At 33.5% G+C, this 20,838-nt stretch overlaps 3 protein-coding genes across 4 annotated transcripts; 2 read left to right on the forward strand and 1 right to left on the reverse strand.

The window, feature by feature from the left end:
- The first annotated feature begins 2,900 nt into the window (after positions 1-2,900).
- On the forward strand, positions 2,901-11,556 carry LOC123207831. Its single transcript, XM_044625314.1, has 16 exons — positions 2,901-3,256; positions 3,618-3,690; positions 3,913-3,978; positions 4,863-4,928; positions 5,021-5,103; positions 5,641-5,692; positions 6,058-6,126; positions 6,725-6,792; positions 6,876-6,924; positions 7,030-7,114; positions 7,202-7,303; positions 8,084-8,135; positions 8,799-8,850; positions 9,156-9,272; positions 9,351-10,304; positions 10,566-11,556. The coding sequence occupies exons 1-16, from the start codon at positions 3,111-3,113 to the stop codon at positions 11,364-11,366; spliced, it is 2,835 nt and encodes a 944-aa protein (XP_044481249.1). The 5' UTR covers positions 2,901-3,110; the 3' UTR covers positions 11,367-11,556.
- A 1,615-nt stretch (positions 11,557-13,171) lies between these two features.
- LOC123207824 (endoglucanase-like) lies at positions 13,172-16,950 on the forward strand. Its single transcript, XM_044625303.1, has 7 exons — positions 13,172-13,396; positions 13,484-13,696; positions 14,431-14,709; positions 15,162-15,314; positions 15,403-15,511; positions 16,097-16,263; positions 16,410-16,950. Exons 1-7 carry the CDS (start codon positions 13,172-13,174, stop codon positions 16,755-16,757), a joined length of 1,494 nt encoding a protein of 497 aa, XP_044481238.1. The 3' UTR covers positions 16,758-16,950.
- Positions 16,951-17,984: 1,034 nt separating this feature from the next.
- LOC123207834 (WRKY transcription factor 22-like) lies at positions 17,985-19,526 on the reverse strand. 2 transcript variants are annotated; one of them, XM_044625319.1, is made up of 3 exons: positions 18,862-19,526; positions 18,665-18,778; positions 17,985-18,585 (listed from the first exon to the last, which is right to left on the reverse strand). In XM_044625319.1, the coding sequence occupies exons 1-3, from the start codon at positions 19,215-19,217 to the stop codon at positions 18,219-18,221; spliced, it is 837 nt and encodes a 278-aa protein (XP_044481254.1). In that variant the 5' UTR covers positions 19,218-19,526; the 3' UTR covers positions 17,985-18,218. The 2 variants fall into 2 exon arrangements, with proteins under 2 accessions (XP_044481254.1, XP_044481252.1); XM_044625317.1 differs by having other exon boundaries at positions 18,665-18,781; positions 18,862-19,523.
- Positions 19,527-20,838: the final 1,312 nt, after the last annotated feature.

Raw genomic sequence — 20,838 nt, forward strand, 5'->3', positions numbered from 1 at the left:
ACTTTGTTGTTTTTATTTTGAGTGTAGGCTAAAGTGATTTTTTTTTTTTTTTAAGAATAGTAGATCAAGAAGGTGAGAGGCCACAACAAGTGGAGAGCTGCAAACTTCAAACTCCTTAGATTTAGACCACATAAAGCATAGTTGCCGATCTTTTCTCAATATTACTCTTGTTACTTCTAACTCCTCTCAACATCAATCATATTATTTCTAACTCCATCTTATATTGATCACCTTTTCGTAAGATCCTTCTGACATACATCTTGTTATTCAAACTTCTCTTGTATTGATCTTGTCACTTATAAGAACTTATTTATTTTGATATTGTCTTTTTTAAATTACATTTGATTTGTGACTTGATACAACTCTCTTAGTTGAATCATAATTTAAAACGGTTTAATAACAGTTATTAACCAAAATTAGGTAAAGCTCTACATTGTAGTTGCACTAGTTAAATCAGTAGGTTTAAAAACCTTAGTTTAAAGAATTTTCAAATTGCTTTTGCGATATCAATAAGTTGCCACGTAAGAATCTTTTAGGGTTCACAGTAAAAACCATCCTACTAGATTCTAACCTTATATAAAATTAGACATGCTAGTGGGTTTATATTAGATTGGTTTCGATGCGACCCACTGTGTCTAAGCTAGCCAATTGGTAGGTTTAGTAGATCGACCAAATTTGCTAGCATGATAGGGCGCACAAATAGTTCAAGACTCTTTGGGTCATGCCTTTGCAGGTTGACTCGCATGCTTTTGTGGACCAACTCTCAGAATTATATATTTTTTATAATTTTTTTCAAAATATAATTACTTTTGGATACAATAAAATTTTATATACCTATTTTGAATACATAAATAGATATACATTTATATATATTATCATATAATTATAAATTTTTAAATTAAAAATAAAATAATATTTAATCACATAATAATACAAATAAATATATATTTATTTATTTATATACTTAAAATAAATATAAATAATATTACTCTATCTCTTGGGTACCAATAATATTAGTTACTTTTGGGCTTCCGATGATATTAATTAATTATTAATAATGTTTTTGATTATTCATAATATTAATTAATTATTAATATTTTTTATTTTTCATAAATATCATTTTAATTAATTATCATACTTTTGATTAACTTGCTGTTATCATATTAATTAATCATAAGTGCTTTTTGGTTTCTTATGAATATAATATTAATTTTTTTAATTAATTAATTGTGGTGGGTTGTGACACGGGCCAAGTTTCATGATTCGGATACGATTTGCATTTCCCACAGCTTAATTTTGCAATCATGCGACCAGCTGGCTGCCAAAATTTATTTTATACATATATAATTATTTTTTTATTATATAAATATAATATTTTTTAATTTGAATTTATTTTAAAAAAGAAAAAATTTTAAGTTTGGGGGTTGATTAGATAGATTGGCCGGATAGCCAACCACGTAGCTAACTTTTTCACTATTGAAATCGTTAAAAAATTTCATATTTTTATTTTATTTTATCTCATATTTCAGTCTTGACTGAATGAGTGAGTGAGTTTTATCTCTTGACTGAATGAGTTTATACTTAATTGAATAAGTATAAAGTCTAAAGGTATTTTAGATATTTTATGTTTTAGATTATATATATATACAAGGAAAAAATAAACTATTTTAATTAATATCTCTTATAAATATCTTATTTATAGTAAAAAATAATATAATATATACTCATTTTAAGTATATAAATATACATATATTTATATATATTATTAAGTATTATTTTATTATTAATTTAAAATTATTTATTTATATAAAATATATATTAAATATATACATATTTATATATTTAAAATTAATATATATAATTTTATTATTAAATAAAATTCTAGTCTGTAATTAAATAAAATTCCTTCCTCCATCAAAACACCGAAGCAATTGACACAAAAGCCGTGAAAAGAAGGCCAAAACATAAACTTCGAAAATATTCGGAGGTGCTAAGAAAAAGATTTTGGCGGGTTTCTTAAAATTCAAAACAAACTGGATGGTAATTTTGAAATTTTTAAAATTTTAATATCCCCTCAACGCAGTATTTTAAAGTCAGGTAATAATGATTATTAAATTAAAAAAAAAGGGTTAAACTATTATTTTTAATAAAAATTTAATTTGATTTCAATAATAAAAAGGTCAAAAGACTCATTTCCACTCAGGTTTAATGCATTGTTAAACTTTTATTTATTAAATTTTAAAAATTTAAATATTTATTCATCTATTAAATTTTATTGTTATTATCAGAATAAAAATATTATTTAAAGAAAAAAAAATTTATCTTCTTTTTCTACCTTAGTTTTAAAAATTAATAATTTTTTTAATTTAATTTTAAAAATTTACTTTTTTGCCCCTATAATTTAGGATTTCTATATTTTACGGTTAACAACAATCGTCTTTAAAGTTTAAAATATTATATTTTTACTTTAAAAAATTCATTATCATGTCGTCAATTTTAGCATATTTTACAATTCATTTTAGCATGTCATCAACTTTACCACCGGCACTTTCTCCCATTTTTCAATGGTTTTTTAATAAGAAAACTATCTAAAATCTAATCAAAATGATTGAATTTATTGTACAAATTTACGTGACAGATCGTACAGATCCGTGGAACAAAATTATGTGTTGATAGATACATAGATTGATTGAATAACATCTAGATCTATAAAACAAGTTTTGAGTGTTTTTAAAATTTTATTACACTCTTAATTATTTAAAAAATAACCGTAAAAATATGTTGATAATTTGTATTTATATAAACTATAAAGTGTTAATGCCAGTTTTACAAGAAAACTAAAAGAAGAAAACTGTTATTTCTAATAAAGATTTAATCAGAATTCAATAATAAAAATAATTCGCCGGTAAAATTTTGGTTTTCTTGAAACTTTGGGTGGCGAAAATTTGTCCCTTCGTCAAAGATTGCGTGGGGAATAGTGATTTGGTCGAAAAAGAACAAACAAACTGCAAAAGAAACCAACCACCGTAAGAGATTAAGAGAGAAAAAGGTTATGTAGGCATGGTGATGGTGTCACTGTGACGCTTGAGGAGGTAAACACTGAACGTAGCATGGGTGTCAGACCTGAATTATCGCCGTCGTTAGTGAATTCCGTCAGAGTCACCGCCGTGGCCGAGCGATTGGCCTCTCACGTTTTCCATCCTGGTAGCACATCTAGCATCATGGAGTTCTTCCATCTCTGCCTCTCTCTTGCCCGGTACTAACTTATTCATATAAACTAACAGATGGGCTAGTATGTGTTTGAGTGATTTGAATATATTTACTGTTTTTCTTTCACTTTATGATGATATGTCATTTTTTTTATTAATAATTTTGTAAGATTTGTTTGCAAAGATAATATTACCCATTTTGCACGTGGCTTTTTTTCTTGCTTGTTGTTTTAGGAGAATTTATTCTGTTGTGAAATCGCCCTGAAGGGGATTTTACTTTGTTTGGCTTTTCTATTAAAATTTTTAGATGTAGTTTTAGCATGTTTCATGGTGTACTTTAGTGGGTTTTCGTGTATTACTATAGCATGATGTTTAATGGAGCTTGACTATATTCAGTTTGTATTGCAGGGGTATTGATTATTCTGTTGCGCACAATGAGATTCCTGTCAAAGCTCAAGAGTTACCTAAATTGTTGAAACAGGTCATTTCTTGTGTTATACTTGGCTACCTCTGATTTTTTTTGCACTGGATGTGTTTGTTCTATGTGTATTTAGTATTATTTTCTAGTTATTGTTTAGATTTATGTTTGTGGGGATTGCAGTTTAACCTCTTTTTTTTTGGTCTCACTCTCTCTCAGTTTTAGCATCTGTCTTTTTTGTAATTTTACATTGAGAAGCCATTATTTCTTATTGTGTTTGTGTAGGTATGCCAATGGAGGAATGATCTCGTACTGCAAGGTGCTATTATGGTGCTTATGATCTCTGTTAAGGTATCTTTGAGTGCTGGAGTTTGCAGTTTAAGACTGAAATATAGATGAGTTAATTTAGAGATGGCATGTCATGCAATTTTTGAATTTTCACCTGACATAATGCTGGCTGTCTTTCGGCATGTTTTACAGAACAAGAATATTTTGGATTACAGTGGTGGATTATTCTTCTGGGTCATTGTTTATGTGACCATGAAAAAATGGCATATACTATCTTGATTTTTGTGTTGTGATTTGGGTAGATTGAATGGGATCCTTCTTGAAAATTCTTACAGCATGCATACTGCTATGGATTGAATTTTACATTTTCTTAATGCAGGATTTTCTTTGTGGTTGATAACTTCATTTATTTGAGTGATTTTATTTTTCTTTTCAAAGAATTTTATTTCTGCTATTGGATACCTTAACTCTGGAGTTTTTATTTTACTCATGCTCTTTAGATATTTAATTAAAGAAAGACCTAATGCCATGCCTTAGGTATTCTAAATACTTATTGAATCGGATTGATTCTTAGTTAACTTTTTCTGAATCTAGTGCAAGAAATTAAACAATTTCATACTTTTTTTGGCAGCATTTTGAAGAATGTTCTATTCTTTGTTTTTCTATTTGTTCCTCTCATCTTCTCTGTGTGATCCATTTGGCATTTGTTATGTTTTTTTTTCTGGTCATTATGTTTGAATTAGTTTTCCTTTTTCCGTTTGAAACACATTAAAGCTTGATTCTGTATATCTTTTTTTGTGCACACTACCACTCATATCTGTGACTGCCTGGCATGTTGTAAAGCTGGTCTTTTTTGTTGGTAATATAAGTTGTTTCTTTATGCTTATACATGTTGTAGTTATTTGTTGATGGGTATTTCAACTGATGTTGTTTTTTTTTAATGGTAGAATGCTTGTAAGATTGGCTGGTTTTCAGATATGGAGAGTCAAGAGCTTCTTACTCTTGCTGATGAGGTTTGCTACTAATATTTTTCATAGGGAATGCTTTTTGTTTATTGAATATGTGTTACATTGACATTACTGATTGTTATCCTTCTGATTATTAGGTAGGGAGTGGCTTCTCCAAAAGTAAAGATATTAAAGCTGGACCAAGCAATTTGTCTTCCGCTATCTCAACAATTATGAACATGTAGGAGTCCTATTGTGCTCATGTTTATATTTTGTTCTTATATTACGGATTTGAACTGATGTTGATCTGTTAATTTTTCCTTGTAATTGATTTCTGCCTTATAGTACTGGGCTTGTAGCCTAAAACTCACTTTTTCTGTAATATTTAGGCCTTAGCAACTTCTGTTAAGTGTTTTCACTAGTTAAATGTGTTGTGTGACCCTCCTTGGACTTCTAATGGTTATTATTTCAAGCAAGAATAAGAAAAAATGCTTCAATTCACAGGAATTAAGATTCATTGTCGTTTTTCACTGTACCACATAAGCATTCCAGGTTCCAGCAGTATACTTTTAACACCTGGGAACTTTAGTCAGAGTTATCTTCTCTTACTTAATATCTATTTCCTTAATTGGGTGTGCTAATTGAGGGTATTTGCAACTGGAAAGCTTACCTAGTGAATCTATGATGGTCCTAATTTTGCTTCTTTTCACAGTATAATTTGGAATAGTTTGATATATTATTTGAAAGCTCTGTGTTTCTCTCTGTCTCCTCTGCGCAGGTTTTATCCAAAAATGAAGATGGGGCCGATACTGGCTTCTCTTGAGGTTAAGGTGGTTTCTCATGCTAATACAACTTATGTATGTATGTATGTATGTATGTATATAAATATTTATATAATAATTTGGAAGGAGGACGGAGGGGGGCTTAATACCTATGATGCATTTGTCAGAGAACACTCAACCTCCTAATCCCAAAAGATAACACTCAGCACAAAGAAAGAATAATTGAATTTAATACAATAAGAGCATCATAATTTTTATGAATTAAAAGGAAAGTATTTATGAATTTTTTAGGAACTGATTGATAGAGAGAACCAAAGAATTAGTCCGTACTTCATTGGAAAATCATTCTCTCCTTAGCTTCTTCAAAACCCTTTGTTTACTTGAAGCATGTATTAATTTCTGTTGCTTTGCAGCCTGGATATGGGGCATACATGATCGATTTTGCAATCTCAAAGAACACTGTACATTCTCCTCCAGAAATAGTAAGCATATCTTATTTAACTAGATTCTGAAAGCCTGTTATGGAGTGCAGCAGCATGTCTTACAAAATATATTGCATTTTGTGAGACAATCCAATTTAGCTTAATATAAATTTCATATAGTTGAGTATTTACAGTTCCAGTGGATGAATGCCTTATCTTTTGTTTTTGTACTGCCTTTCTGTGTTTGTCTATAGAATTCCTGGTAAATGACATCTTGTGCTTTTTATGCCTAGAGTTTCCTGGTATACTTTGTATTTTTGACATGTTACTGTTGTACTATTTTATAAGTTGAAGCTATGTGGGCTTGTGTGCTAGTGTTAGGTATGAGACAGTATGCAACATGGATGTTTCTTGACAAAGTGAAATTTCTTCATTAAAAGGAGCATTTAGATGTCATACCAGTATCCAGTATTGTGGTATCTGACACTGGCTCTTCTTGATGAAGATAAGATAAATGTGACAGAATAAATGTACTGTATCTTTGTGAGTACTGGATGCAGACAATTTTCAAATATCTACATGCATATCTTGCACACTTGGAGTATTTGTGATTTTTTGGTATCAGCATATTTTATTCTCTTTTCTGTTTTGCCTGCAGCGGTTATTTGTAGCACGAACAGATGATATACAGACTTCTGCTTGTATCATAAGTCCCCAAGAAGCAAAGTATGAATTATTCATTGGAATTCATTTTTGCCTTTTGAATTGCTTTTATTTTATTCTGATCACTTTCTGTTTACCTTTTGTAGCTTTCTTTTGAATGGAAAGGGAGTTGATAGGAGAACTAATGTTTTGATGGTTTGTGCTAGTACATGCAGATATGTTTGTGTATATAACAGCACCCGATGCACATGTAGCATAGACACAATTGAACTTCTCTTTTTGTTTTTTTGTCCCTTTTAGGATCCAGGGCCACAGTTGCCAACAAATGTGACTGCAATGCTTAAATATGGAACAAATCTTCTTCAAGCAGTGGGTCAGTTCAATGGTATGCTTGACACAAGTTCTCTAGGTCCGCACATTTTTATTCAGTCATGTGACACTGCTTTGACAGAGACTGTAATTTTTTTTTTAGGTCATTATGTTGTAGTTGTTTCTTTTATGAGTATGGAGCCATCGCTTGACTCTTCCTCGGTACAAGATTATGTTCAGTCTGATATGGCTGTACAAGATTCAGGTATGCATCAAGGAAAAGAAAAGAAATTAGAAATGAAAACAAGATACATCTTAACTTCATTTATATTCTTACATCAAATTTAATCCTTTAGATTATAAAATGATCTATGGCTCAGATATAGTGACATGGAAAAACTGATTTTGATTTAATGACATCGGAAAAAATACACACAATTACTATATTAAATATTTCTGTTCTTTCTCTCTCTTCTTTCCTTTCTTCTCATTTCCCTCTTTCCTTAAATCTCAAAAGTCAGTAGTAACTTTTTTGGCCCTTTTCATTAATATTGAAATGAAACTTTATAATTATGAGTAATTTTTACTTTTCTATGAATATTGAAATATGTTAGCCTTGGTCATAGACAAATTGGATGCTAATTTATATTACAAATTGAACAAGTTAGATCTTGGTTAAAGAACAAGGATCAACTTTGTAAAAACATGAAAAAAATAAATGACCCAAAAATTGTTCCTCAAGTTAATGATAATATGAGAGTGGAGAGAATAATGGAGAAATTTGTTCATTAGAGAATATATATGAGAGAGAATATTAGAGAAATAATGAGGAAAGAGAAAAAGAGACAATTACTACACAATAATTAATCCTCACCGTTCATTATTCTTAAATCCAGAGGTTTAATTTTGACGGACAAATATGCTTGAAGCTAAGGGGCTGATCCTGCCGCTTAGCTGTGACGTTCTATAAATCTGTAATGCCATATGCATGCTATATATTTTGGTTTTTTTCCTTTTCTTAATTTTATTCCTTTTGGTGCATTAGATTCTGACATAATTGAGGGGCCATCAAGAGTTTCACTTAATTGTCCGATAAGGTATGCTATGATACAAAAAGTTATTCTTATTTACCTTCTTTGAATTGCAAGGAACTACGAGCATTATAACCTTGGTAATTTAGGCAAGGCACTTGCATATGAATATCTCATATATCTCAATGGCCAAAGATCTTGGACACTTATTGTTTCTACAGTGTGCCAATGAAAAGTTAATTTTCATATCTTTTTTATACAAAAATATACTAAGATAATAAAATAAGAGGTGGATCAGACATTTATTCTATCATTAAAAAAACTGATTTGATTGGCGGTAGCATTATACTACTGAATATGGTGGTATATTTGTTTTGGAAGGGAAAGTAATATCTGTTAGGCCCGTTCCCCCTTTCCCTCTGGAACCTCCATTCTGTGGTTGGCTATATATACATAATTTCTTATTTCTTACATATACCTATGGTTTCTCATAAAAGGGGAAAAAAGGGTTCTCTTCTCCATCTCAGCGGGGTATAGGATGAGGTTAACTATCTGTTATGTTTAACCAATTATGAGATGTACACAGAATATTGTGTCTGGCTCTATTTAGCATTTGTTTTTTGGTGTGTGAATCGTGGAATGTTAACATTTGTCACTTGTTGTATCCTTTTGCTCTTGTACAAGCTCAATTTTTTTATTAAGTTGTTGATTGGCTCTCTTTCTTGACAGTTATACACGTATCAGAACTCCTGTTAAAGGAAAATCATGTAAACATCTTCAGGTGAGTTTGTCATATGACTCTATCTCAAGAAGCCACTGCTCTCCAGGAAACTATAGAATGTTTACAGTTTCACCATGATTTGGATCTGTGCTATAAAAAATGCTGTGCCTATTTTGTTTTACCGACTGGGCTTATGATTCTGAAATTTTACATAAAGTTGGTGAAATTCTCAAATCTGGAACTACTATAAATCTTAGAATTCTTTACAATAATTTTAAAATTTGTCATTGTTATCCATTTACCCCCTCTCTCTCTCTCACTATTTTTGTGTCCTAGTGTCAGTATCTGATTTCTGTTTGCTGCAGTGTTTTGATTTTAGTAATTTTGTTGATATAAATTCGAGAAGACCATCCTGGCGCTGTCCACACTGCAATCAGCATGTTTGCTACACTGATATTCGTGTTGATCAAAATATGGTTCAGGCAAGTAGCAGTGATATTGTACTTTTCTCCATTTGGTGTTTTGTGGTATAAACTGTTAAACCTGCTATCTTTTCCCAGGTTCTGAGAGAAGTAGGAAAAAATGTTGCTGATGTGATTATCTCCGCAGATGGATCATGGAAAGCTATCCTGGAAAGTGATGACAACATGATCCAGGCACATGATAAGATCCTTAGTGGTGAAAACCAAGGATCAGAGCAGCAAGAGCCTCCTGGCACCTTGAATTCTAGTCCTGCTGTTTTAGATCTCACAAAGGATGATGATGAGACAGATGCAGTGATCTTTGGTGAAATTGAAGACAGGAAACCTGTCCTCACTGATTTACAAAGTCAACCTGTTCCTACAAATATAACTAGGCCATCAGAGTTGATCAATACTGTTGGAGTCAATAATAATGTCGTCTCTCAAATAGAGGATGACTTCTGGGCCGGACTTTTATTTCCATATGGGTCTGCAAACTCAAGTGGTGGTGGCATTTCTGGGTCTGCTTCTGCCAATTTTTTGTCATCTCCTCTGTTAGCTGATGCCATTTCTCCTGCAGTAACTGATGTCATTTCTCATGCACTTGATCGGGAAGCAGAGGCTCTTATCTATCCAAATCTTACAACTCCTGTGCTGCAAAGCCAATATGCTGCACCAAATGATATGCAGTTACTACACTCACCATTTGTGAACAACCATGAATATGGGAGGGTGTCACTAAACAGAAATATAAACCGGACTCCAATAGCAGTTCAGGCTCTCCCAGCTCAGCCCCAGACACCAACTCCGCAACAAAGATCAGGAGCTAATTTTAATTTTGTTACCCCTAATGGATCTTCCCCTGCTTCTCAGACCACCCTGTCTGTTGGAAATGTTTGTAATAGTTCGTTGCTTGCTTCTCAGACTGCCCTTTCTGTTGGAAATGGTTACAGTGATATGGAGCTGCAGCAACAGTTCTCTCGATCCCCAATAAATGCATTTTTAGGGGCAGATATAGCTTCATCTTCATTGCAGCATCAGTCTGCTGCACAGGTTAGATTATTTTCATTTAGTCCTTGTACTGTTTCTATTCTGTTGCTGCAGTTAAAATTCCAGACCCCAAAGTTGGTTTTGATGTAGGCAATTTTTCTTAGACCTTCCTTTTTGTATTTTAGCTCATTTAGCTGTTGGTTTTACCGTTTGGTGTTTATTGGGATAATATTTCATTATTCTACTTCTTTTTGGTCTTCCATGATTTATTATACCATCTTTCCTTACAGAAGAGGAATAATAAAAAATCGATCTGTTTTTCAGGTTGTTGGCCTTCCAGCTTCAAGCATATTTCCTGGTGCTAACCGATCATCTTCTGGGCTTTCAACTGAAAATCAGAGTTTACGCCAGCAGCAAACTCCAAACATTAGGTTGCCGCAATCCAGGAGCCAATCCCCAAGGATGATCCAGTCACCATCTCTCTCAAGAACTCCAACTCAACAAGGGAGTGTACCAGTTGGGGTTGCCCATATAGGAGGTACTGGGAGCACCCAACGGTCCAGGGGTATGGTTTCTACTCCTGTCACTGGTAGAATTTCAAACCAGATGGCTAGACAGCCACCAACTGTGCCAGTTCAAGTTCAATCATCCAGAACAGGGCCTCCATACCAAGCAAACACGGAGGGTGCTAAGGCATCAGCAGGGGAGCAAAGAGCGAACATTGAGTTGCCATCAGAGCAAAATTGGCAGCCCACAGGTCGAATGCGAGGAAGCCTTTCTGGTCGGGCATATTCTGCTGCTCTTAGAGAGTTCATGATTCAGCCAACCCAGCCAACTCAACTAGCGAGGCCATTTTCCAATCCAACTTCCCTCGCTACTGCTGCACCACACCTGCAAGGGTCTTCCCTTTCCACTGCTGTGCCACACCTGCAAGGCCCTTCCCTGTCTACTGCTGCGCCACACCTGCAAGGGTCTTCCCTGTCCACTGCTCCGCCACACCTGCAAGGGTCTTCCCTGTCCACCGCTCCGCCGCACCTGCAGGGGTATCTCTTGAATAGTCGGAGAGCCCATATTCCACAAATGCAAAGTAATTCAATTACCGAACCTGATCTGGGGATGAATTGATGTATCTAGCCAGTCGTGGTAAAGGGTTGATATCAGGAGGCTGTATATATGTACAGGGTATGGCCATTTTTGTTTTACGTGGTTACTGTAAAAGTTATTAACTAGTTTGTGACTGCTTTTAATTTACTTGTTATGTTTATTAACGGTCTATATTCTGATATAACATATGAGGGTTAATCTAATTTGTTAATTATGGTGTGGATTTGCTCTTCCTTGAATTCAATTATGGACTGTATGTATAAAAGGAACTCTCAATGAAATCTTGACCTGGTCGAGCCAGTTGACATTTGACATGAGTAAAAGACCATTGATCCTTATTATCGCCAAGTCAATGGTGTATACAATTCAAGCTACTTGAGTTTGAATCGGTGTTTGACTGGACTCGAATCCCCAACCAAGGAACCTTCAAAAACCTAGTGCAATTTGCTTATAAAAGAGTTGGCTTGTCTGAGGAACCTTCAAACCTAATGCAATTTGCCCATAAAAGAGTTGGTTTGTAATGAAAAAGAAACACTGTTTTTTAAGCGAGGAATTCTTACTTGAGCCGGATTATGAGTAGTTAAAACACACCAAGCAGGAAAAAATGATGGTTCTCGGGACCAAATCTAAAACCATTTCTCCTTTGATTTTGATATGACTCTAATGAGTTTTAAACAATTAACTTCTTTATATTTTGCAACCACCCATTGGGGATGAAAAACTTATTCCATATTTGATACTTCCCCACGGAAATGGGATGTGATCTACGAAAGACTTATAAATACATGCAACCAGTTCAAGAGCCTGAGCATGTGAAATCATTCCATTATTTGATAACTTTCCCATGGAAATGAGATGTAATCTATGAAAAAGGTTCATAAATGCAGCCAGTTTAAGAGCTTGAGCTTGTGAAATCAGGAAAAAGAGTTCTACGAAATCTTGTACTTAAATGTTTCCATCATTTCTTTATGGGTCGGTATTATCTTTTTCAATATTATTTCATCACAAACAATAGATACACTTGTAGGTAAGGGTAGATTCGAATCGATTTGAATTTAAACAAAAATCAATTTAAGTTTGATTTGAATCCGAAACATCAAGTTTGATTTTAAACTTAAGTTGACTTGAATTGTGGATAGTAATATTGATAAGAAGAAGAGTCGTCAGAGAAAAAGAACGAGAATCGTTGGAGAAAAAGAACTCTGATGAAGAATTGTTAGTGAACTATCAAACTCAACCTGAAACTCAAATTATGCAAAAGTATGTGATGACTCACTTATTTTGACATTTGAATCCTCTTGCACTTCTCTTAAAACTTCACGCAAAGCCCCATTACTCCATGTCTCTCATCAAATTCTCGAAGCGTCCTGATACCCATAAAAATTTTTGCTTCAAATTTGTAAATTTTACCAAACTAAATCTAACTTAACATGTCACACAGAAAAAAAATAATGAAGCTCTTCCTTGTACACAATGAGAATAAATGTAATAAAACCATCACAAATTGAGCCGACGCAGATAGGTCAAAAGAGATTAATTAACCCTCCTGACTTTGAAAAAATTTTATTTTGATATATATAAAATATCGCTAGTCCTCTTTAATTTTAAAAAAAGTTTTGCATAAGTAAAATATCAATATAACTCTTAAAATTTTAGATTGATCCCATCAAATTTCACTCTCACATATTTTACTTTAATTTATCTTAACCTCTTAAATTTTATTTCTGAGTCTGCCATTTTAGGAAGGGTGTTTCTAGCTTATATCTCTATAAATACCAACCAGTACAAACTGAACTGTGCAATTCTATACAGAGCTACAATTAATTATGGAACAAGGTGGATTCTTTAGGCTGACCTTGTTGTTCGTCTTGGCTAGTCACAATGCAATGGCAACAAGCAACAAAGGCTTGTGCTCTTCAGCTTTTGATTACAAAGATGCACTTGGCAAAGCCATTATGTTTTTTGAAGGGCAGCAGTCAGGGAAGTTGCCGTTAAGCCAGAGGGTAAAGTGGAGGGGAGACTCTGCACTCTCCGATGGCAAGGCTGATAATGTATTAATGTTTTTTTTTTAAATTCAATCGAAGCTAGTTCGGCAGAGGTGAATTCTTTGGCTTAGCTAGGTAAACTTTTGGCTGCAGGTTAATCTGATAGGAGGGTATTATGATGCTGGAGACAATGTGAAGTTTGGATGGCCCATGGCATTTGCTGTGAGCTTGTTGAGTTGGACGGCCGTTGAGTACCCGAAAGAGATCTCCTTGATCAAGCAGCTTGGCTACCTGCGAAGAGCAATTCGATGGGGATCAAATTTCATACTAAGGGCTCACACTTCACCCACCACACTGTATACTCAGGTCCTTTCATTACTCTTTTTTTTGTGTGTATATATAAGTAATACTCTAAGATAAATCCTGCATTAACAAAATATAAGAGAGATATTGAATATGTATGGATATCCCACATTATTTGAGGATAGTAAGATAAGACTGGTTAATGGGATGTTAAAACAAAACTAATTAAATAGTCTGTGATCTCTAAATTGTTAAGACATGTTTTGATTTACAAAACCCAAAAATAAAATTTCAATAAATTCCAAAACAAATAATATATTAATAGTAAGCAAGACCATTGAACGAGAATGCTACAAATGGTATAAAAAGTACTCTATCCTTTTCTTGAGTGGACAAATTCGCAAATCCGACATTGAACATGAGTGATTAAATAGTTAGTAAACTCCTAAATTATCAAAACGTATTTTAATTTATAAAACCCAAAAACAAAATCTTGATAGATTCCAAAACAAACAATATATTGGTAGTGGGTAAGACCATTGAACAAAGATATTACGAATAATATCAAAACTAATATGCTCTCCTAGTAATTCCCACATTGTTTGCGGAAGACAAGGGCAATCTCAATGTCCTCCTTAGGTGAATGTAATACTCTTTAGATAAATCCACAAATCCCTTATAGTTTGAAAATACAAAGACAAGATTGATTAAATAGTAGTTGATGTTATATGCTCAGTAGATTATTTTACTTGAGGTGATAATTAATTTGAGGTTTTTACTTGAATTTATTTTGATAGGTGGGGGATGGAAATGCGGATCATCAGTGTTGGGAGAGGCCTGAAGACATGGACACTCCTCGAACACTTTACAAGATAACCTCTGCTTCACCAGGCACTGAGGCAGCAGCTGAGGCTGCTGCCGCTCTCTCTGCTGCTTCAATTGTTTTCAAAGCCGTTGATTACAACTACTCTTCCAGGCTTTTAACTCATTCCAAACAGCTATTCGACTTTGCGGACAAGTATAGGGCATCGTACCAGGATTCTTGCCCTTTCTACTGCTCTTTCTCAGGCTACCAGGTAATCCTAATTTGCAGGATTCATACACGGCATAAAATACTGAATTATAACTTTAGGATTATAGGAATACCTAGAATACCAAACGATGTTTATTTATAGAGCTCTCGATAATACCTGCATTTCAATGGTAAAGTATACTATATTAGTTTCGAAGAGACTTACCAATATATAGTATGTTAATAGATTTCATTAAAGGTCTAATAAACTTAAACCTATATTAACATTGTCTATTTAGGTTATAATCTTTAAGTATATTAAACTTATCTTTATTGATCGTATAAGTTTATCTGTAAATTGTTATTGGATTATCTAATTAACTAGCGTTATTAAATTAGATTTATAACTAATATTACACCTTGTTAGAAAATTTTCTAACCGGAACTGCACGCATGCACACATAAATTTCTTTTTAACTCTGACTGCAAATTGAGGGCTTCTTAAACGTGAAAAAGGATGAATTATTATGGGCTGCGGCTTGGCTATACAAGGCAACTGGTGATAACAAGTACTTGAACTATGTTTTGAGCAACCAAGGATGGAGTCAGGCAGTGGCCGAGTTCAGTTGGGACAACAAATTTGCTGGAGCTCAGATGTTATTAGCTAAGGTATAGAAGGCACAGAATATAATACAAAATTTATCCTTTTTGTTTCACAAAAATTGGCAAAGGAAGTAATAAAAAAGTTTCTGTCCAGGAATTTTACAATGGAAAGAAGAATTTGTCAAAGTTTAAGACGGACATAGAGTCATTTGTGTGTGCATTGATGCCAGGAAGTAGCTCTTTGCAGATTAAAACGACTCCCGGTACACATCTACTTTCAATGTAACATCGAGGTCTAATAAATCAGTCTATGACTATCACACAAGCCATTACGATTTTGTTTTTCAGCTGTTTACAACTCACAATATGTTTTGACAATTTAAGATGTTATATGTCATTTAACTAATCTACTATTATCATATGCAAGAGATATTTGATTTTGAGTTTTACAATCTAAAATATTCTGAGTGTTTATGCATGGTTACATTTGAATTGAGTTAGCTTAGTTTGATAGTCAGCTCAACTCGATTAAACTCAAAACAAACTCCCTTTATATGAATACGAGCCAAAATAATGTCATTTTAACTTATACATATCAAAACAACATCAATGTAGTCATCAGTTGAGGGACTGCCCTCCAGTTAAGCCAAACATAAGTTTGGTTTAGAGGAGTTTGCCTTTAAAAGCTCATAAGCTATTTGATTAATCTGTTGTTATCATTCCCAGATGATATGCGGTAGTCATGCATGCCCCCTTACATAAATATATAATCTTCTTTGGAGGGGCTTATATAATTTTGTGCAGCTCCAAGACATTAACAGAACCTTAATTTTCTGGCATGTTTGTAGGTGGGCTTTTATATATTAGAGATACCAGTAATTTACAATATGTCACAAGCTCTTCCATGCTGCTATTTCTCTACTCCAAAACCTTGAATGAGGCTCATATAGGAAGACTTCAATGTGGTTCCCTGCTTTTATCTCCCCCTAAACTCCGTGCCTTCGCAAAATCACAGGTATATTTCTAACCTCTCTATTAAATATTGAATGCAGTCCTTAAAACCATATGAATGGATAGCAGAGTCAAAACCATTTTTCGTAATGCTGACAAAGATTACCTACGAGCTTCCAGACTATTTAACTAGTGTTAAATTATTTCCAGGTAGATTATATACTTGGAAACAACCCCATGAAGATGTCATATATGGCAGGCCACGGCAGCAATTTTCCACTGCAGGTGCACCACAGAGGTGCATCCATTCCGTCAATCCGAGTTCTCCGAGGAAAAGTCGGTTGCCACGACGGCTACTCAAGCTATTACAATTCTGCCAAGCCAAATCCAAATGTTCATGTGGGTGCCATTGTTGGCGGTCCGGATTCAAATGACCAGTTCAATGATGCAAGATCAGACTACTCCCATGCTGAGCCTGCAACTTACATGAATGCTGCTTTTGTTGGCTCTGTGGCCGCTTTGCTTTCTCCAACCGAACAAACATGTGTGCCATTCTAGCAGGCTAACAAAAAGATCCCGATCATCTGGGGAGTCTGGCTAGAAGCAAAAGTGATATCTTATCGTCACTGCAAAAACTATATGTATTGAAGAAATAAAGCTGGAGCTTCTCAAAGTTGTTTATGCCTTAATTTGCCTTTGGCAAGGACTAAGGTGGAGTATTATCATTTGTTTCTAAAGATATTAGTATTATATATCGTCATATATATTATCAAATCTCTTGATGTCTTGATTTATGTGATTATCTTTTCTCTAAAAGTTGGTGAAATTTTGATGATTATGATTCATCCATTTTGATACGATACAAGATGAGGTTTCCGTCGGTAAAAGAGGTTGACATAATCTTTTGGGTCCAATTATTTTTTAAACTGAATTAAACTTAAGTTATTGAAAATTTCATTTTATTCGACTTATGAATTGGGAAATGGTCTAATTTTGTTTAAACTTAACTTATAAATTAATTTGATCCATATCAAGTAATTATCAAAATGATGTTATTTTCGTTTTATCCAGTATTAAGTAAAACAACATAAATGACAAACTCGAATCACAAATCCGAACTGCAAATTCGAACCATAGACTCAAGGCGTTAACTCCAACAAAATTGAGCTATTTTTCATTCGAATTAAATTTAAACTATCTTTAATTTGGGCTTGTCAAACTCAAACCAAAACACTTTTTATTCAACTAAACTTATATCAACCATAATGACAAACCTACGACTTACAATGAGGTTGTTTTAAGTTTAGATTTGAAAAAATGGTTGGACGCTATGAAATTTGAAATAGACTTCATGTATCAGAACTAAAAATAATCTTTAATTGGTATACGTGAAGAGATAAAACTCATTAAGTGTAAGTGAGTTTTCAAAAAGAAAAATGATATAAAAGATAACGTACATACTTATAAAGGGTGATTTGTTGTAAAAAGTTTAGTTCAAAAATATGACATTGACTATAATTAAACATTTTTTAAATTTAATTTTGTTCATTGGTAGCCCTATGTCTAATCAAAATTTATATTACACATCATCATGACTTATGCTTACAAGAAATATATAGCTAATTGAATAACACCGTGTTAGGCACATAATTAAGCAGATCCTGGATTAAATAATTAAATATGTCTAGCTAGCTGTAGTTTTTGCTTGTGGTTATGGAGTCGGCGTAGTGGGCAATTAGTCTCCAGAAATAATTTCTGAAAAATAACCTTAAAAATGCAAGATAATTGTGAACAAATAAACAATCACCCTATATTCCTTGTGGTGGAGTTTTCGTTATAAACAAGAGCAACAAGAAAGCCTATCTTTGTCAGTATTTGGAAAACTGATGATCTTGGAACTGACTTTCTTGACTTTCAGAACTAACTATTGCCTATACTAAAAAGTTACAGATTCGTCATTGATTATATTATTGATAATACTATTCATAAATCTGATACTATTTATCTATCCATGACATTTTAAATTAACTCAAACGAACTCAAATTAAAGCTTAAACTGGGTCCTTCTAAATCTTCCAAGCTTGAAAACAATTCATCGTGAAAAAGTAAATCCGGCATGGTGAATTCATTGTCTTCTCCATCTTTAGAAACGTGTTCATCCTCTTTTTTTATGCTTTCCTGGTGCAGAGACTCGTCTGTGGCTGCCGGAGGTCTTCGCATTGAAGACTTAATACGGGTGCTTCCGGATAGGGAGCTTGTCCGTGTTGGCTGGCCGTGGTTGTGCTCAGCAGTGTACGTTATGATAAATACACTTGGATCCGTGCTGCTTCTTTCAACTCGTTTTCTTGCTAAACATCCTCTTGAACTGCTGCACCTGTAATAGCTCCTGCATGATTCTTTTAGCTAAAATCAGCTCTTGTTTTGTATTTAGTCATATATTACTAGCAGAAGAATAATTGCTTTACCTGGGATATGGTGATCCCTTGATGGGTTTCTGGCCGTATTTACGCCAAGCCCACAAATCAGCCGACAGATCTTCCGCTGTCACCATTTTCACTTCTCTTTTGTGTTGATTCTTCCTGCTGGAAACAGAAAAAAGAAAAATCATAATCAATATGCAATTCTACCTTGACAATGGATAAGCAAGATATATTACACTGACCCTCTTCTTGGCCTGGCTGCTTGATCGGTATCAATGGTACCAGTTGAAGAACCAGAAAGAGACTGCTGGTTCACGAGCTTCTTAGGCTTTTTAACTTCAACGGGAACCGAAATGGAACTGGTGTTGAGACTGATTTGCGGATAGAAGGGCTTGTAAAGTTCATCTAACTCAGTTAAAATCGTTGTGGGTTCAGAAATATTAGGGAATTCGAAAAGGGCATCTTCTTGAAGACTCAAAGGAGAGAAACAAGATGGTGTGTCATCCATAATAATGGAGGTTGAGGCCTCACCGTGGACGCTGCAACCTCGCACTATTGCCTGCAAATCCCAGTCCATGCAAACAAACTTGCTTATCATCAAGAACAAGAACTGATATTATACTGCTACAGTCTTTAGATTTACAGAGAATCCAAACATGGGATGATATTCATGACATACTTTGCTTATATAAAGCTGCCGCTTCGAAGATTTTTTTCCCTTTCAAACCAAATTTGCACCTCCATAGATTGACTTTTGAAGAGTCAAAGGATGCCAACTTGGAAAACTATCTAAAAAAACTAGGGTTTGGGACACATTCTTATCCCCATAACACACTTCACGCTCATGGTCGTTTGTAATTGGCTTCTCTTTCAGTCTAGTCAATTAATGAACAATGAAGAAGATGAACAAGAAAATATCTGTTATATGCCAAACTTTTATCCGCAGAACACCTACCCGAGAAGCCAACGCCTAGAGTACACAATCTATTAGTTGATATTTTTTTTCATGTCATTTGCTCAAGGATAACTTTATACATTATTAACTTTGATTCTTACCTTATTTATTTATTGTGATGAATTAAGAAATATAAATATAACTAATAAGGTTATAACCCCCTTCTTGAATCCTACATAGTGAAGGGATTATTCAAGGGAGAGGTGAGGTAAAGAAAAGAGAAAACAAAAAGACATAAAAATCAATCAGATATATGATATTCAGAATTAAATAAACATTATCCTAAGTGATGGTGAGTCTGATCGAAAATCAAGTCTTTCTCAAATCATTTCTCTTGCAGTTCTTTTACATACTTTGCCGAAACATTTTTCTAAAGCCATCAATGTCATAATCGTCAACATAAACTCTTGAATAGTATGCTAAACCACATTAAAAAATCATCCAATGTCCAACTTTAGTTATAATAATTTTATATCACCGTATGTAATGTATATCAAGTTTAGTTATCCAAATTCTAATGTCACTACCATAATTTACTTCACTCAAAACTCTTAATTGTGTACATCAAATAGTGACAAGAAATTTCATCAAGAATAAACATTTATGAAATTATTCCCTTTAAGAGGAAATTCTTATGCATGAGGTGTGTTTAGTTTGAACGCTTATACATCAATGAAGCCTTATCAAGAATTGCAATTGGAAAATTTCAAAAATATCTAATGGATATGCAAAGTCACAAATCAAAACTCAATCAATTCTATTATTGATGTGGATTTAGGATGATGCAACTAGTGTGAGTGACGACTTGATGGTCCATTCTCCTAAAACCTATAAGAATAGATAGGTTTCTTATTTATGCTCACATTCGTTTTAGTTTGAAGTAATATTATGTATACCCATTTTAGGTATACAAATTACTATATATTTATTATGATATCATGTGATTGAGTGTTACTTTATCCTTAATTCAAAATCATCTAATCACATGATAACAAGTATCAAATGTATATTTATTTGTGTACTCAAAATAAGTAAATATGGTTTTATTGTCTAGTTTATCCTCAAATTCATCGGCTCTTGGGGCATTGAAGAGAAGAGAACACATTTTCCTTTTATAAAATTATATTGCTCAAATTAGCATATAAAACTTTTTCATTGTTTTCAAAGCAATACTCATATTATTTTCTTTTTGAATATCAATCTTCCTAATCTAACTCAAAGAATAATCACAATCTAGTATGGCATGAGGTTTCAATTTGTGTTT

Source organism: Mangifera indica, unplaced genomic scaffold (genome assembly GCF_011075055.1).
Source record: "Mangifera indica cultivar Alphonso unplaced genomic scaffold, CATAS_Mindica_2.1 Un_0108, whole genome shotgun sequence".
Taxonomy (NCBI): domain Eukaryota; kingdom Viridiplantae; phylum Streptophyta; class Magnoliopsida; order Sapindales; family Anacardiaceae; genus Mangifera; species Mangifera indica.

Coding starts and splice junctions, on each gene's coding strand:
- LOC123207824 (XM_044625303.1), top strand. CDS start 13,172: ATGGAACAAGGTGGATTCTTTAGGCTGACCTTGTTGTTCGTCTTGGCT. Junction 13,697..14,430: donor CCACCACACTGTATACTCAG/GTCCTTTCATTA, acceptor TTATTTTGATAG/GTGGGGGATGGAAATGCGGA. Junction 16,264..16,409: donor GTGCCTTCGCAAAATCACAG/GTATATTTCTAA, acceptor AATTATTTCCAG/GTAGATTATATACTTGGAAA.
- LOC123207834 (XM_044625317.1), bottom strand. CDS start 19,217: ATGATAAGCAAGTTTGTTTGCATGGACTGGGATTTGCAGGCAATAGTG. Junction 18,782..18,861: donor GCAGCCAGGCCAAGAAGAGG/GTCAGTGTAATA, acceptor TTCTGTTTCCAG/CAGGAAGAATCAACACAAAA. Junction 18,586..18,664: donor AAGGGATCACCATATCCCAG/GTAAAGCAATTA, acceptor AGAATCATGCAG/GAGCTATTACAGGTGCAGCA.
- LOC123207831 (XM_044625314.1), top strand. CDS start 3,111: ATGGGTGTCAGACCTGAATTATCGCCGTCGTTAGTGAATTCCGTCAGA. Junction 6,925..7,029: donor GGAGAACTAATGTTTTGATG/GTTTGTGCTAGT, acceptor TGTCCCTTTTAG/GATCCAGGGCCACAGTTGCC. Junction 10,305..10,565: donor AGCATCAGTCTGCTGCACAG/GTTAGATTATTT, acceptor TCTGTTTTTCAG/GTTGTTGGCCTTCCAGCTTC.